Raw genomic sequence first — 17,771 nt, forward strand, 5'->3', positions numbered from 1 at the left:
GTATTTGTAGTCAACTTTGGTCTGATGTTGTCGGCCGTCACAAAGATGCGGCTAAACCATGTGATTCTATATTTACCGAAGATCTTTTGTGTATAAAGTGACACAGGATGGCAAAAAAGCATCTACCGATGCACTTAACTGTTCTACAAGTGGTCTGAGGCAGGCGTTAAATTGAGTGTTTTCAAGTGCAATGTTAATAACAATGGTTTTGGGAAAAACTTGGAGATTTTAACGATGCTCCTACAAAGGTTCTAACGATGAACTTATCCTTAAGATGCTTTTGGGAAACCGGTCCCTGATCAACAACATTTGCACTTTTTTATAAAAGTGTGCGCTGTATCTTTTGCGCCGTCTCTTTAAGACCCATGACCTCATTCACACACACAGGCTTGAGCAAAGATGATCTTGACTGGGCGAGACATGAGGCGGGGGAGACGAAGTTAATGAATGTTTTTGGTGACCATCAGCTTTGAAATCAGAAATATACAGTGGGGAGAACAACTATTTGATACACTGCCGATTTTGCAGGTTTTTCTACTTACAAAGCATGTAGAGGTCTGTAATTTTTATCATAGGTACACTTCAACTGTGAAAGACGGAATCTAAAACAAAAATCCAGAAAATCACATTGTATGATTTTTAAGTAATTAATTTGCATTTTATTGCATGACATAAGTATTTGATCACCTACCAACCAGTAAGAATTCCGGCTCTCACAGACCTGTTAGTTTTTCTTTAAGAAGCCCTCCTGTTCTCCACTCATTACCTGTATTAACTGCACCTGTTTGAACTCGTTACCTGTATAAAAGACACCTGTCCACACACTCAATCAAACAGACTCCAACCTCTCCACAATGGCCAAGACCAGAGAGCTGTGTAAGGACATCAGGGATAAAATTGTAGACCTGCACAAGGCTGGGATGGCCTACAGGACAATAGGCAAGCAGCTTGGTGAGAAGGCAACAACTGTTGGCGCAATTATTAGAAAATGGAAGAAGTTCAAGATGACGGTCAATCACCCTCGGTCTGGGGCTCCATGCAAGATCTCACCTCGTGGGGCATCAATGATCATGAGGAAGGTAAGGGATCAGCCCAGAACTACACGGCAGGACCTGGTCAATGACCTGAAGAGAGCTGGGACCACAGTCTCAAAGAAAACCATTAGTAACACACTACGCCACCATGGATTAAAATCCTGCAGCGCACGCAAGGTCCCCCTGCTCAAGCCAGCGCATGTCCAGGCCCGTCTGAAGTTTGCCAATGACCATCTGGATGATCCAGAGGAGGAATGGGAGAAGGTCATGTGGTCTGATGAGACAAAAATAGAGCTTTTTGGTCTAAACTCCACTCGCTGTGTTTGGAGGAAGAAGAAGGATGAGTACAACCCCAAGAACACCATCCCAACCGTGAAGCATGGAGGTGGAAACATCATTCTTTGGGGATGCTTTTCTGCAAAGGGGACAGGCCGACTGCACCGTATTGAGGGGAGGATGGATGGGGCCATGTATTGCGAGATCTTGGCCAACAACCTCCTTCCCTCAGTAAGTGCATTGAAGATGGGTCGTGGCTGGGTCTTCCAGCATGACAACGACCCGAAACACACAGCCAGGGCAACTAAGGAGTGGCTCCGTAAGAAGCATCTCCAGACCTGAACCCAATAGAACATCTTTGGAGGGAGCTGAAAGTCCGTATTGCCCAGCGACAGCCCCGAAACCTGAAGGATCTGGAGAAGGTCTGTATGGAGGAGTGGGCCAAAATCCCTGCTGCAGTGTGTGCAAACCTGGTCAAGACCTACAGGAAACATATGATCTCTGTAATTGCAAAAAAGGTTTCTGTACCAAATATTAAGTTCTGCTTTTCTGATCTATCAAATACTTATGTCATGCAATAAAATGCAAATTAATTACTTAAAAATCATACAATGTGATTTTCTGGATTTTTGTTTTAGATTCCGTCTCTCACAGTTGAAGTGTACCTATGATAAAACATTACAGACCTCTACATGCTCTGTAAGTAGAAAAACCTGCAAAATCGGCAGTGTATCAAATACTTGTTCTCCCCACTGTATATATGTGTGTATGTGTGTATATATATATATATATATATATATGCAGGAAATATTATATATATGAATGTGTTATTCAATGTGTTTCTCTGGGCTATAGAAGTAAAGGCCAAATTCACTATTTTATCAAATCATTTCTTTATAAAAAATGTTGATACCTAAAGGTGTCCTAAAATTCCTAATCAAATAGCTTGTTTTGCAAACAGTAATTAACAGTATCAATATTTCTACATGCCGTGTTGCATTATTCAAGTGTGTTAACTTCTGTGCAGCATAAGAATGATGAAGCCCAGACTCCCAGTGACTGGTTCCTCAGGACCAGCTAGCGCTAGCGGTTAGTAAGTGGAGCAGGCATGTTGCGCTCGCGCTATAAGGGGACTTCGGCTGTGCTGATAGACTGACCTGATCCTCTCTCAGTCAGTAGACGACATGAGACTCATTTGACAGAAGTACCGAAAGTAACAAAAATTCTAGTACCTAACCGTTTTTCATGTTCTAGTATTGAAAATGTACAGAAGTTTCGGTGTACCATGCAACACTACTCTCAGGACGACCTGTCTTTTGGTATAGTTTAATAGAATGTAGAATTTCAAGATTGTAGACCAAGGTTTCACACGAATTTCCCAAAATATTTTTTTTTATTCTATTGGAAATGATCATGCATTCCTTGAAGTCTCACCACCCACCTCAACGAAGAGAACTTTGTGTTTGTGTGTGCAGGAATTACATGGTCAGACACAACCCCCTGTGCACGCACACACGCACACATACACACTAGGGACTAGGGGTGTTTCTTTCACTTGCCACATTCAAAATCCTACCTTCTGGGATGTAAATATCTGGGGAATATTTACATCCTGTCAGCATTTGGTAATCCATTATTTGAGCAGGTTGCAAGTCAAATTTAGTTTTCTAATCAGAATGCATCTGGCCCATTTCATGAGATTGTCAAGTGTCGCTAAAAGCTAATTAGATAGAAATAAGCCATTAGTTAATCCAGTTTTTTCTCTCTCTCCTCCAGACACCATGGGAGGCTGTTGATGGCTAACTCTGCCTTTGGCTAAAACGTAACTCAGGAGAACAGCCTGAACACATAGGTTGGGTGTGCAGGGAAATAAACAACAATGGCCGCCCATCGGATCAGAGTGACCAACAACAACATTGCACTGCCGCGCTGCAAGTCAGAGGGGACACTCATTGACCTCAGCGATGGACTGTCTGAATCCAACTGTCTCACAGATGTCAAAGGTACGCTATGAGGTTGATTATTACATGTTAATTAACTGCGTAAGATACTTTTTGATTGTGTAAATGTACAGTCATCACATGACTACGATAAACCTTTACGTTGAGATATTCTGTCGTAATATTGATTCTCTGATAAGATTGGCCTATTTTTTGATGTTCTGTTTTTCCAGTGCCTTCTCCTAGTGCCTTAAGACTGGACGCCACTGCCTCCTTTGGCACTGCTAGGGAAGTCGTTGCTATTAAGGATTACTGCCCCTCCAGCTTCACCACCCTCAGGTTCTCCAAGGGAGAACATCTCTTTGTGCTGGACACATCGGGTGGAGAGTGGTGGTACGCCCACAACAGCACTGAGATGGGTTACATCCCCGCGGCATACGTCCAGCCCATCAACTACCGGGACTCCTCATTCAGTGACAGCGGTATGATCGACAGCCTAGGAGACTGCTCTGTGGAGGAGGGAGCGAAGGAGCTGGACCTCCTTGGAGATTGGACCGGGGTGATCCTGAAACCTACTGCCCCCCAAAACGGGAACCCCTTTGCCCCCCATCACCAGCCCCTTAGCCGTAGCTCCACTAATCCTTTCCTCAACGAGGCCCTTCAAGGTTCATTGGATCAGAACAGTAATGAGAACAGTAAGTCAGTGGACCTTCTTCTTTTTGATAACCTAGCCCCCTCTGTCCCACCAAACTCTACCAGCGTCAACATCAACGGCTTTGGCAGTGGCATCTTCGATCTGAAACCCATCAGCCCCAGTTTGGGAGTGGGCCAGACGTTACGCAGGGACAACCCATTCTTCAGGAGCAAGCGATCCTACAGTCTCTCAGAACTTTCCATCCTGCAGGCTCAGAATGACGCCCCGCAGGCATCCTCAGGTTTCTTTGGAGGCATGAAAGCCCCTGCACCTGAACAGTTCAAGAGCAGAGAGGATTTCCGGGCGGCGTGGCTTAATCACCGCAAGCTAGCCAGGTCCTGCCATGACCTGGACTCCTTGGGTCAGAACCCAGGCTGGGGACAAACACAGCCAGTGGAGACCAACATTGTGTGCCATTTAGACAGTTCTGGAGGGGCCGTCCAGCTTCCAGACACCAGCATCAGCATCCACATCCCGGAGGGCCACGTGGCCCCTGGAGACTCCCAGCAGATCTCCATGAAGGCCCTGCTGGACCCACCGCTGGAGCTCAACAACGACCGAACAACAACCGTAAGCCCTGTGGTGGAGATCAAGCTCGGCAACATGGAGACCAAAACCACCGTCACCCTTGAGATGAAGGTGTCTGTTGTGGTGAAGAAGGAGAGCAGACAGACGACAGAGGTCATATGTGTGAGGAGTGACTGCAAGGAGGGGCCCTACACACCAATCCCCCAAGCCTATATGTATGGGGACACCGTCCAGGTCTGTCTGGATAACCTTGAGCCCTGCATGTATGTGTCTGTTGTGGCCCAGGCCCAGTCAGTTGCTCCAGAAACCACTGTTTGGGACAACGTGGTGAAGAAGGTCACCCTGGGTGTGTATGGGCCCAAACACATTCACCCATCCTTTAAGACTGTAGTGGCCATCTTCGGCCATGACTGTGCCCCAAAGACATTACTGGTGAGTGAGGTAGGGAAGCAGGCCCAAGCCACCCCTCCAGTGGCTCTTCAGCTCTGGGGGAAGCACCAGTTTGTCCTGGCAAGGCCCCAGGACCTTCGGGTTGGTGTTTACTCCAACATGGCCAACTATGAGGTAAAGGCCAGTGAGCAGGCCAGGGTGGTCAGGGGGTTCCAGGTAAAACTGGGAAAGGTTAGCCGGATAGTCTATGTGATCGCCTCACGCACTGCTGATGATGTCTCAGATTTCACATTGCGTGTCCAGGTCAAGGATGACCAAGACTGTATTCTCGCCCAGTTTTGCGTTCAAACTCCAGCACCTCCACCCAAGACCGGTCCACAAACATCTGTGCAGAGGCGCTTCCTGAAGAAGAAGGAACTAGGGAAAATTGTCTTGTCCCCTCTGGCCATCACTACCAAGTACCCTGTGTTCCACGACCGACGAATCCGCAACCTGAAGTTTGGCAAGTTGATCAAAACAGTCATCCGTCAGACCAAGAACCAATACTTACTGGAGTACAAAAAGGGGGATTACATTGCCCTTCTGAGCGAAGAGAAAATCAAATTGAAGGGACAGTTGTGGACTAAGGAATGGTACATCTGTTACTATCAGGGTAGAACAGGGCTTGTCCATGCAAAAAATGTTCTGCTGGTGGGGAAAGTAAAACCCATTTACTTCAGCGGGGCTGAACTAACCACTACACTCTTACTGGAGCAGGTCCTCAAGCCCTGCAAGTTCCTGACGTACATCTATGCCTCCGTGAGGACTATACTGATGGAGAACGTAGGAAGCTGGAGGGCGTTTGCCGATGCCCTGGGTTACGTTAACCTACCGCTGACACACTTTTGCCGTGCAGAGCTGGACAGTGAGCCTGAGAGGGTGGCGTCTGTTCTGGAGAAGCTGAAAGAGGACTGCAACAATGCAGAGGGCAAGGAGAGGAAGTCCTTCCAGAAGGAACTCATGACCGTAAGTAATGACCAAGGGACTTGAGTTTTATTTATTTTTTGTTGCAGCGAGTTAACATTTTCTTTCAGCTATTATTCAGTCAGAAATAGGTGCTTTTGTCTGTCGTTTTGATGTGTGATTAACTTTTTTGTTTGTCTATGTGTTTCGTCTAGTGTGCAACTTTTTTGTTTGTCTATGTTTCGTCTAGTGTGCATGCTTCAGTCCCTTATCTACTTACAGCTGCTTGAGGTTATGGTCCAGTGGGCTAATCCTGTTGAGAGTGCAGTCAATAAGTGCTGCGTGGGCGTCGGCATCTAAGGAGTTGAGGAGAGCAGCAGAATGTTTTGGCACAGTCCAACCCCCACCGTCTCCGTCTTGTAAATCACATTGAGTTAGAGATGTGCTGCATTCGTAAATCTACCTGATGGCTCAGCCTGCCTAGATAATGCTCTGTCTTCATTTATTGTGTAAATAAAAACCTACCAGAAAACAATAGTACTGTCAAAAGTCCCTGACTTTTGTAATTGGCTTGATCTTGGAAGTCATATTCAGTGTTCTGACCATTTCTAGAGGGTGTGGAAAATACTGTTATGTGACTTAACATGATAAACTCACAGACACACTGAAGAAGAGAGCCATAGAAACGTGCTATACTGTGGATTAGCAGTATATCTGATGAATACTCTATAGCAGTGTACCTGATGAATACTCTATAGCAGTGTATCTGATGAATACTCTATAGCAGTATATCTGATGAATACTCTATAGCAGTGTATCTGATGAATACTCTATAGCAGTGTACCTGATGAATACTCTATAGCAGTGTACAGTGGGGAAAAAAATGATTTAGTCAGCCACCAATTGTGCAAGTTCTCCCACTTAAAAAGATGAGAGAGGCCTGTAATTTTCATCATAGGTACACGTCAACTATGACAGACAAATTGAGAATTTCTATTCCAGAAAATCACATTGTAGGATTTTTAATGAATTTATTTGCAAATTATGGTGGAAAATAAGTATTTGGTCACCTACAAACAAGCAAGATTTCTGGCTCTCACAGACCTGTAACTTCTTCTTTAAGAGGCTCCTCTGTCCTCCACTTGTTACCTGTATTAATGGCACCTGTTTGAACTTGTTATCAGTATAAAAGACACCTGTCCACAACCTCAAACAGTCACACTCCAAACTCCACTATGGCCAAGACCAAAGAGCTGTCAAAGGACACCAGAAACAAAATTGTAGACCTGCACCAGGCTGGGAAGACTGAATCTGCAATAGGTAAGCAGCTTGGTTTGAAGAAATCAACTGTGGGAGCAATTATTAGGAAATGGAAGACATACAAGACCACCGATAATCTCCCTCGATCTGGGGCTCCACGCAAGATCTCACCCCGTGGGGTCAAAATGATCACAAGAACGGTGAGCAAAAATCCCAGAACCACACGGGGGGACCTAGTGAATAACCTGCAGAGAGCTGGGACCAAAGTAACAAAGCCTACCATCAGTTACACACTACGCCGCCAGGGACTCAAATCCTGCAGTGCCAGATGTGTCCCCCTGCTTAAGCCAGTACATGTCCAGGCCCGTCTGAAGTTTGCTAGAGTGCATTTGGTTGATCCAGAAGAGGATTTGGAGAATGTCATATGGTCAGATGAAACCAAAATAGAACTTTTTGGTAAAAACTCAACTCGTCGTGTTTGGAGGACCAAATAACACCATACCTACTGTGAAGCATGGGGGTGGAAACATCATGCTTTGGGGCTGTTTTTCTGCAAAGGGACCAGGACGACTGATCCGTGTAAAGGAAAGAATGAATGGGGCCATGTATCATGAGATATTGAGTGAAAACCTCCTTCCATCAGTAAGGGCATTGAAGATGAAACGTGGCTGGGTCTTTCAGCATGACAATGATCCCAAACACACCGCCCGTGCAACGAAGGAGTGGCTTCGTAAGAAGCATTTCAAGGTCCTGGAGTGGCCTAGCCAGTCTCCAGATCTCAACCCCATAGAAAATCTTTGGAGGGAGTTGAAAGTCCGTGTTGCCCAGCGACAGCCCCAAAACATCACTGCTCTAGAGGAGATCTGCATGGAGGAATGGGCCAAAATACCAGCAACAGTGTGTGAAAACCTTGTGAAGACTTACAGAAAACGTTTGACCTGTGTCATTGCCAACGAAGGGTATATAACAAAGTATTGAGAAACTTTAGTTATTGACCAAATACTTATTTTCCACCATAATTTGCAAATAAATTCATAAAAAATCCTACAATGTGATTTTCTGGATTTTTTTTTCTCATTTTGTCTGTCATAGTTGACGTGTACCTATGGTGAAAATTACAGGCCTCTCTCATCTTTTTAAGTGGGAGAACTTGCACAATTGGTGGCTGACTAAATACTTTTTTCCCCCACTGTATCTGATGAAGTTTCTCCTGCCCCTTTCAGAGAGTATCACTATACTCCCTGTTCTGTTTGATAGCTGAGGTTTATGTCTCGCCGTAACAATGACATCGATATTATGCAATACTTCCCCTCAGATGTGTCTGAGATGGGGCCACACACCAGACATAACTATTGGTGTTATTATATTTTACATTTTAGTCATTTAGCAGACACTCTTATCCAGAGCGACTTACAGGAACAATTAGTGTTAAGCGTTTTAAACATCTGCATTATTCAGTCATCACTGTCCCCATTGGTGACCCTGACGTGTCAAAACTCTTTAACATTAGACCAGAAACCAGCTGATTTGGCCTGACTTCAAAACATTCCTGCAAACCCAACCCTTTCTGTCTGTTTCCCTTTCTCCCACTATTCTGTGCAAAGATATTGGCATCAAAACAGTTTTGTTCAGTATTGCCCAGGATTGCCTCTGGCAAAATTGACAGCAGGTCCCACAGTGAATTTCTATACAAACCAATATTGAAAGAAATATCAATATGAAGTCTCTCCTTCCCTCCCCATGTTTCAAAGTGTTGACAACATCTAAGAGATGTGATATTGATTTGAAAATCATCGATGTTGTCATTTTGTCATTTTGGATGCAGTATGTGCTATTTGAGAATTCTCACACACTTAAAGTGCAAGAATACTCCCCCAAAACTTCAGCCTCCCTCACTCTCTGTGCCTTCATAATGAAACATTTTTTTTCAATAACATTGCGTTGTTGTAGTCCCTTAGAGGTCATGGCCGTAATAGAGGTAAGATGGAACATAAACTATAATTTAGGTTGGGTTGTAAACACCAGTTACAACCATTTATAGACATGGGGGAGCTTCAGTGTGGAGAAGCAGAACTTACTATAAAGATGTGTCTGTGGTGGTGAGTTAAGGGCCCAATTTCTCAGGGCCCTGTTTAATTCATTTGTTTGGCTTACACGTTCTATTTATGTGATACAATCAGCGCTAATATTGGGTGCGTTATCCCTTTCAAATGTAATTAGAATATCTTGGCAAATAGGATGTACCTCATTGGATGGACCTTTGGAAACGATGGTGCAGCAACCAGTAATACAGATGTTATCACAGAATTCCAAAGTATACACAAAACAAGTGGCATGCTTATACCAAACTCCTCCAGCCTTGCATACATAGAATGTACAATTCCTGATGGATGACTCCCAAAGACCTTCACATTCATTCTTATAGTTTATTTATGGCAAATACCGTGGTGTAAACAACTTCACACAAGGTTATTTGGTGCTTATGCAGAGTGGAAATGGAGAAAGTTAATCCACTTCCTTCCAGTGAGAGGATGTTAGTCTTATTTGAGGCGCCACTGAGTTAGCCCAAGGTACAAGGGAACTGAAACGTGCAGGATGGATATTTGTTAGCAACTGCGTTGTGGTCTACATTTACAATTTAATCATTTAGCAGACACTCTTATCCAGAGTGACTTACAGTACAATGCATCGCATTTTTCTAACTGGTCCCCCCTGGCGTTGCAAACGCCATGCTCTACAAACTGAGCCACACGGGACCCATCAACGTACATGCAACTTTACTGGTTAGTATTAATTTAATAGGTTAATCCAATGTAGGTAATCACTTTTCTTGTGTACACAACAATAACTAAACTGTTGTTGCTTTTGCACCGTTGTATTTCAAGAGCTGTTTTGTGGACATAAAATTGGGCACTGACTTTTTAAATGCATAGACTGTCAGCCATTTTAAGAGAAGCATCTTTTGTATCTGTGTATTCCCCAAAATATTAGATTTCATACATCGTGGTGGGCCTCCATTGTGGTCTTCTGAAGCTTCATATGTGGCTGTCAATTTAATTACCCTCTCCTACGTCTCTCTGCAATTAAGTGTTTTCACTGACACTGAAAACAATTCCTCCTGATTCGCTTGCATGTCACCTGACGGAGAGCTGAGAGTGTATTTTTAGATACAAAGCAAAGGGATTGTGTGCACCTCTGAAAGGGAGATTTACATTTACATTTTAGTCATTTAGCAGACGGTCTTATCCAGAGCGACTTACAGTTAGTGAGTGCATACATTTTTCATACTGTCCCCCCGTGGGAAACGAACCCACAACCCTGGCGTTGCAAGCGCCATGCTCTACCAACTGAGCTACAGGGTGGTAGGAGATGACAGGCTTTGTGCTCAAGTATCTGAATGCATGCAGAGTTTCTCTCATTGTTCAGGAAGAAAGGAATTATCAGCAATGTGTTAGGCATGGGACTATATCCACTTCTCCCAAATGGAGAGAGAGGTTCCTCGGATTTTCTCCCTCCGCCTCCCCCATTTTACTATTTCTGAGTTAGTGGACCTGCATTGCCTGTAGTAATTGCCTATAGACTTTAGCAGTAAAATACAGAGCTCCTCAAGGGCCCTGCCAAAAGCCTCAAGCAAGCTAAAGAGAAAGAGTGGAGTGGCCCCCTCTGTCACATCAGATATCGTTTCAGCAACAATACATTGTTACATTGACAGAATGAAAATATGTTTATTGCCTGAACAGATGAAACCATGGTTTCAAAAATATGACAAACTACTCAACATGACCCTCATAGTTTTGAATATATTGAGACTGTTTTTGTTTGTTTGCAAATCTTTGTACTCCGAATGAATCCAGTGCCAGTTTTATTTTTCATTCAACCCACTGAGAAGAATGCCACAATACTTCTCTTTCGTCAGGAAGAGTAAAGCTCTTTTGAAACAGGGCTCTTGGAGATAAGTTCCTTTCACCCAGAGCTTGGCCCTCATCTGCCAGTCATGCCGTTCTCTCGTAGCTAGCCAAAGGGGTAACAACACAAAAGGTACTTGATCCAATGTGTTACCTGCACTAGGTAAAGTTACACCTACCCCAGCTTAACCTGCACTCACTCATTTTTCTCCAATATCCATGAGTCAACAAAGCTCAGCAGTCTGGGTCAACATAGGTATTAGGCTTGGGCGGTATACCGTATACTGGGGTATTTGGAAAAAGCCACAGGATGGTTTTTCAATACTGTCAATACCGTCAACTATTTATTTGAAGTTTTTCAATACATTTGAATATTTGTAGCTACTTTTTAAGTTAATGCCTGCAGTCAACTTGTACAATACATTAGGAGATTAAGCAAATTGCGATCTTCATTTCACCGGTCACATTATTTTAAATTATGAAGCTTACCGTAGTTCCCCAGAACAGTTGAGCCAGTCACATGTTCGTTGTAAAGAGCACAACAAGAGAAAGGGGGAGCTGGTGAGTCCATAGCAGTCTATCGGCGAGGTGATGAAGTTACACTTGTATGCGGTTCACTACTAAATGTTTGCCATCGGATATCTTAACAGCTTTCTGCTGTGTTTTAGAAATCAAAGAGCTCTGTTATCTGAGTTAAAGTACAGCTGCCATTTTTTCCCCTGTGCTTCCTACTAGTGTTTTTTTCCTCCCTCTGTTCTTCTCCCCTCTGCTCTGTCCTCCTTAAGAAAAGCATGCATCACAACTTTGTTCATTTCCACAATTACTCTTGCTCACTTTCGCTCTAAAAAATGTCCACACTCACCGAAAAGGACATTCGCTAGCTACTAGCTGTGCTTCTATAACTTTATGAGCTGGATTTGCCTGTCTTTGCAATTAACTAAATGCTAACGAGCAAAAACTAACACAAACTAACAGCGTTTCTGCGTTTTTGTTTTTTACTGCTTGCATCAGTTACCTGATGTGGAATAGAGTTCCATGTAGTCATGGCTTTATGTAGAAATGTGTGCCTCCCATAGTCTGTTCTGGACTTGGGGATTGTGAAGAGACCTCTGGTGGCATGTCTTGTGGGGTATGCATGGGTGTCCGAGCTGTGTGCCAGCAGTTCAAACAGACAGCTCGGTCATTCAACATGTCAATACCTCTCACAAATACAAGTAGTGCTGAGTCATCCACATACATAGACACACTGGCCTTTTACCTGGATTAGGTTGGAGAGACTTCCATTAAAGAGCACCCTCTGTGTTCTGTTAGACAGGTAACTCTTTATCCACAATATAGCAGGGGGTGTAAAGCCATAACACAAGTTTTTCCAGCAGCAGACTATGATCGAGAATGTCAAAAGCCGCACTGAAGTCTAACAGCCCCCACAATCTTTTAATCGTCAATTTCTCTCAGCCAATCATCAGTCATTTGTGTAAGTGCTGTGCTTGTTGAATGTCCTTCCCTATAAGTGTGCTGAAAGTCTTATCAATTAGTTTACTGTAAAAGAGCATTGTATCTGGTCAAAACACAAGTTTTTCCAAAAGTTTACTAAGGGTTGGTAACAGGCTGATTGGTCGGCTATTTGAGCCAGTATAGGGGGCTTTACTATTCTTAGGTAGCGGAATTACTTTTGCTTCCCTCCAGGCTTGAGGGCACACACTTAAAATGAAGATATGGCAAATAGGAGTGGCAATATCGTCCGCTATTATCCTCTGTGGCAGACCAGGGGGTTTGAACTAAACGTTTACACAGATCAGACACGGACACAAGTGTGATACCTCAGTTTCAAGGGTGTATGTCTCCTCCAGGAGACCTCTTCCGGGTTACCATCTTCTGGGATCCGGGGAATGCGGTCTCCTCTGGGGTAGAACACCGAGCCCCTTGGTTCTAGCAGACCGTGAGGATGTCTATCCGGTAGCAACCTCTCACTACCTCCAACCTCTCCCGTGTGCTGCCCTCCTGGCAGCTTTATAGGCCCCGTCCGGCTGGTGAGCAATCAGCCCCAATTAGTCCTGGCCGGAGGACCCGTCAAGACCTGGCACGTCCAGCAGAGGGAGCCACCTCTGCGTGATGTAGACTCAGTCTGTCACCAGGCCTCGACAAGCCTCCCCTGGTGGCTTGTCCGCGGTACACCCCCACCTCCTGCTTCACGTCCTTCCTTTGGGCCTCAGGGATCCAGTATGGCCTCTTTCGTACCGTTTCTCTAGGCCGGTTGCGTACGTGGTGTTCAATGAGGGTCGTTCGGCCCGGGTTCTCGGAAAACACAGCAGTGTTCGGATCAATGAGCTCCCGGAGCATTTGCTTCTGGGCCAGTCTGATGTTCTCATTGCTCGGGACCACCACTGGTCCCGTCGACGTCCCAGGTTTTGACCACAACACGGCCAAGGCTGTCCTCACATGCCACCTCTTCAACAGGTTCACGTGGTAAATCTGTTATGGTTTCCGTCTCCCTGGCTGCCGTATGTGGTGTCCCCCACCTGGAACTCTTGGGGCTGGGTCCCCCGATTGTAGACCTTGGCTTGGGCGCACTGTGCCTTCTCCATATGTTCCCTTACCACTGGCCATATGGCTGTCATCCGCTCCCTCATCGTTTCAACGTGTTCCACCACGCTGTGTAAGGGGGTCGGCTGGGCTTCCCCCACTTCCTTGGCGAGATCCAGTAGGCCGCGTGGTCTCCTCCCGTAGAGGAGTTCAAAAGGGGAAAACCCAGTGGATGCCTGGGGCACTTCTCGAATCGAGAACATTAGGTGGGGTAGTAGCTGGTCCCAGTTCTTCCCATCCCACTCGATGACCTTCTCCAGCATTTGTTTGAGGGTCTTATTGAACCGTTTCGACAAGCCCTGCGGGTTAAAGACAGAGGTCCAGATCTGCTTTATCTGTAGGCGAGCACACAAATCTTTCATTAGTCGGGACATGAACTCGGTACCTTGGTCGGCCAGGATCTCAACAGCACCTCTCAAAGTTCCCCCTGTTCGTGCGACACCTGATACAAAAGGTTATATTTGATTTGGAAATTGGGGTATCGCCAATCACTCACCCCTGGGAGAAGCTGGCCATCCACTGCTATCACTTGGGCCATGGCGGCTTTCACATTTGGATCCTCCCACTGGGCGGTCCAGAACTGTCCCCTCAGGGGGCTCAGGGCAGGTGTCTCGGCGGGTCCGTAGACACGGGGTTAGCAACTGCTTGCTTCCGGGCCGCACAGGCGAGGGTCCGTCCCCGCTCTCGTCGGTCGCCGGCTCGTACTCTTTTTCCCAGCTCGTGCCTCCACAGTGCCGCGAACAGAGGACAATCTCGTCCAACGAGGAGGGGTACCGGCAACTCAGGTACGGCACCCACCACCATCTGGAAGCTCCCTTGTGGCATCACGATGGTGGCCTGCCCGGTCGAATACCGCTTGGTGTCGCCGTGGACACAGAAGATGGACATCTCCTTACCACGGTCGGTTGGCTGGGCCAGCAGGCGCGCTTGTACGAGCGTTACCACACTCCCGGAATCCAACGAAGCGTGGGTGTCGTGACCGTCGACTTTCACCGGGACCATGGGTGCTGGTGGTTCGCTGTGTGCCCAACAGGAGGTGACGTAGTTTACTCCGTGGCCCGGCTCGTCTCCGGGGCCCCGCTGATGGCATCGGCTCCTCTCGGCCCGGGCAATTCCATGCGAGGTGTCCCCGGGTGCCACACTCAAAACACCTCCTTTGGTCTTCATCCACCTGGGGTTGTCATCGGCGGGTCGACTCTCCCCCGGCTGTCTCTCCACGGGTCTGCAGTCATTTAGCCCGGTTGACTGTCGGATTGGTGAGTACTGTGGTGGGGTCGTCGTTCCATCCCATCTGACGGCTCCCGGACTCGGCCTGTGTCCCCTTCAGCAGGGCCTCGGTATTCTGGTGCGTCTCCACGGCTCCCAAGAGGTCCTCCAAGGTCTGAGGCGCGCGTAGGCTCGCCGCCCTCTTCATGTCGTGAGGTAGCGCCCGTAAGAAGCGATCCGTGACCACTTTGTCGATAACGGGGAGGGTGGCTACGTCGGTTAGGAGCCATGCCCTGGTGATGCGCAGTCGGTCGCTCATCTGGGCTTGGGGGTAAGCGTCGGCCACGAACCGCCAGTCGTGGACCAGCTGGGCCCGACGGGCCAGGCTGTACCCGTAGCCTGTACCCGTAGCCTTATCTGCCTGTATGGTGTTGAGGTCATAATACATCTTTTGGGCGTCTCCGGACAGGAACAGGGCCAGCAGACTCGTCCACTTCGCCTTGGGCCATCCTTCCCGGAGTGTTGTCCGTTCGAACGTGCGGAGGTAGGTCTCTGTCGTCATCCTCCGTTAGAATGATAGAATGATTAAAAACTGATTGGAAAGCGATTCGTCTGCGTTTCTCCTCACAGCGTCCTGACTTCCTCAAGCAGGTGGACATTCTGTAGACGCTGTTCTTCCAGCGTTCGTTCCTGAATGTCCTGTTGTGCTTGTTGGGCCCGAACAAACTGCTAAAACTGCGTAAACGTCAACCCTGGTCAGACCACGTTGTCAGATTTCCTGCATTCTCCACCACTTGTGGCAGACCAGGGGGTTTGATCCTACAGGAGACCTCTTCTGGGTTACAGTTTTCTGGGATCCAAGGAATGCTGTCTTCTCTGGGGTAGAACACCGAGCCCCTCGGTTCTAGCAGACCGTGAGGACGTCTATCCGGTAGCAACCGCTCACTACACCCAACCTCTCTCCTGTGCTGCCCTCCTGGCAGCTTTATGGGCCCCGTACGGGTGGTGAGTAATCAGCCCCTTGATTACACACCAGCCTCAATCAGCCCCAATTAGTCCTGGCCGGAGGACCCGTCGAGACCTGGCACGTCCAGCAGAGGGAGACACCGCCGCGTGATGTAGACTCCGTCTGTCACCAGGCCTCGACTAGTCTCCCCCTGGTGGCTTGTCCACGGTACGCCACACCTCAGTAATTTTCCATCCAGGTTGTCAGACCCCGGTGGCTTGTCATGTTGATAGACAACAATTTTTTCACCTCTTCCACACTCACTTTACGGAATTAAAAAGTACAATGCTTGTCTTTCATAATTTGGTCAGAAATACTTGGATGTGTAGTGTCAGCGTTTGTTGCTGGCATGTCATGCCTAAATTTGCTAATCTTGCCAATTAAAAAAATCATTAAAGTAGTTGGCAATATCAGTGGGTTTTGTGATGAATGAGCCATCTGATTCAATGAATGATGGAGCCGAGTTTGCCTGTTTGCCCAAAATTTCATTTAAGGTGCTTTTTACTATCATTCTTTATGTGATTTATTTTTGTTTCATAGTATAGTTTCTTTTTATTTAGTTTAGTCACATGATTTCTCAATTTGCAGTACATTTGCCAATCGGTTGTGCTGCCAGACTTATTTGCCATGCCTTCTGCCTCATCCCTCTCAGCCATACCATTTTACAATTCCTCATCAATCCAAAGGGATTTCACAGTTTTTACAGTCATTTTCTTAACGGGTGCATACTTATTAGTAACTGGAATAAGCAATTTCATAAATGTGTCAAGTGCAGCGTATGGTTGCTCCTAATTACACACCACAGACCAGCAAATATTCTTTATATCATCAACATAAGAATCACTACAGAACTTCTGGTATGACCTCTTATACACTATATTATGCCCAGCCTTTGGAACTTTGGTTTTCCTAGATATGGCTACTATATTGTGATCACTACATCCTATGTGTGTGTGATCACTACATATAGTGTGTGTGTTGTAACCCTGTGTGGGTTCATGTTTGTTTCCTGCTTTTAACAATGTTTTCTGTTCCTTTCTCCATGGCATTTGTAATATCACAGACTCCCACTCGTAAGATGAAAGCCCCCTGTAAATTTGAACATTTTGGAAGCATTTAAACTTCACATGCATTCTGGGTTTGCAAAATGGCCACTTTGCATAGTACGTGTGCAATAATCGTCACATTAACGCTTGGCGGTCAGGCACTTCTATTGATTTGACGATTTCAGCACTTGTGAGTCTGGACAACTTTTTAATTGTAAGTTAATTGCAGATCAACAGGACAATAACGACATTGAAACAAACCTAAACCTTTAGAGGACACAGACTCTCTTGTGCTTTGCTTTGTCTGTCAGTTTTATGTAATCCGGAATACATTGAACAAAAATATATACGCAACAAGCAACAATTTCATAGATTTTACTGAGTTACAGTTCATATAAGGAAATCAGTCAATTGAAATTAATAAATGAGGCTCTAATCTTTGGATTTCACATGACTGGAAATACAGATATGCATCTGTTGGTCACAGATACCTTAAAAAAAGGAAGGGGCGTGGATCAGAAAACCAGTCAATATCTAGTGTGACCACCATTTGCTTCATGCAGCATGGCATCTCCTTCGCATAGAGTTGATCAGGCTGTTAATTGTGGCCTGTGGAATGTGGTCCCACTCCTCTTCAAATGTTGTGCGGAATTGCTGATATTTGCGGGAGCTGGAACACGCTGTCATACACGTCGATCCAGAGGATCCCAAACATGCTCAATGGGTGACATGTCTGGTGAGTATGCAGGCCATGGAAGAACTGGGACATTTTCCATTTCCTGGAATTGTGTACAGATCCTTGCGACATGGGGCTTTGCATTATCATGCTGAAACATGAGGTGATGGTGGCGGATGAATGGCACGACAATGGGCCTCACGATCTCGCCACGGTATCTCTGTGCATTCAAATTGCCATCGATAAAATGCAATTGTGTTCGTTGTCCGCAGCTTATGCCAGCTT

General features: G+C 46.1%; 1 protein-coding gene across 2 annotated transcripts in view; it reads left to right on the plus strand.

Moving 5' to 3' along the window:
* LOC121555094 (SH3 domain-binding protein 4) overlaps positions 1-17,771 on the plus strand; it is a 56,105-nt gene that overhangs the window by 21,126 nt on the left and 17,208 nt on the right. The window contains exons 2-4 of one of the 2 annotated variants that reach the window (XM_041868899.2): positions 3,087-3,313; positions 3,484-5,867; positions 6,020-6,421. In XM_041868899.2, the coding sequence (XP_041724833.1) occupies positions 3,190-3,313; positions 3,484-5,867; positions 6,020-6,094 (2,583 nt within the window). In that variant the 5' untranslated portion in view covers positions 3,087-3,189 and the 3' untranslated portion in view covers positions 6,095-6,421. Of the gene's footprint in view, positions 1-3,086; positions 3,314-3,483; positions 5,868-6,019; positions 6,422-17,771 lie in introns of those variants that run through there. The other variant, XM_041868898.1, reaches the window with a different exon arrangement.

This window comes from Coregonus clupeaformis, chromosome 40 (assembly GCF_020615455.1).
Source record: "Coregonus clupeaformis isolate EN_2021a chromosome 40, ASM2061545v1, whole genome shotgun sequence".
Classification (NCBI taxonomy): Eukaryota; Metazoa; Chordata; class Actinopteri; order Salmoniformes; family Salmonidae; genus Coregonus; species Coregonus clupeaformis.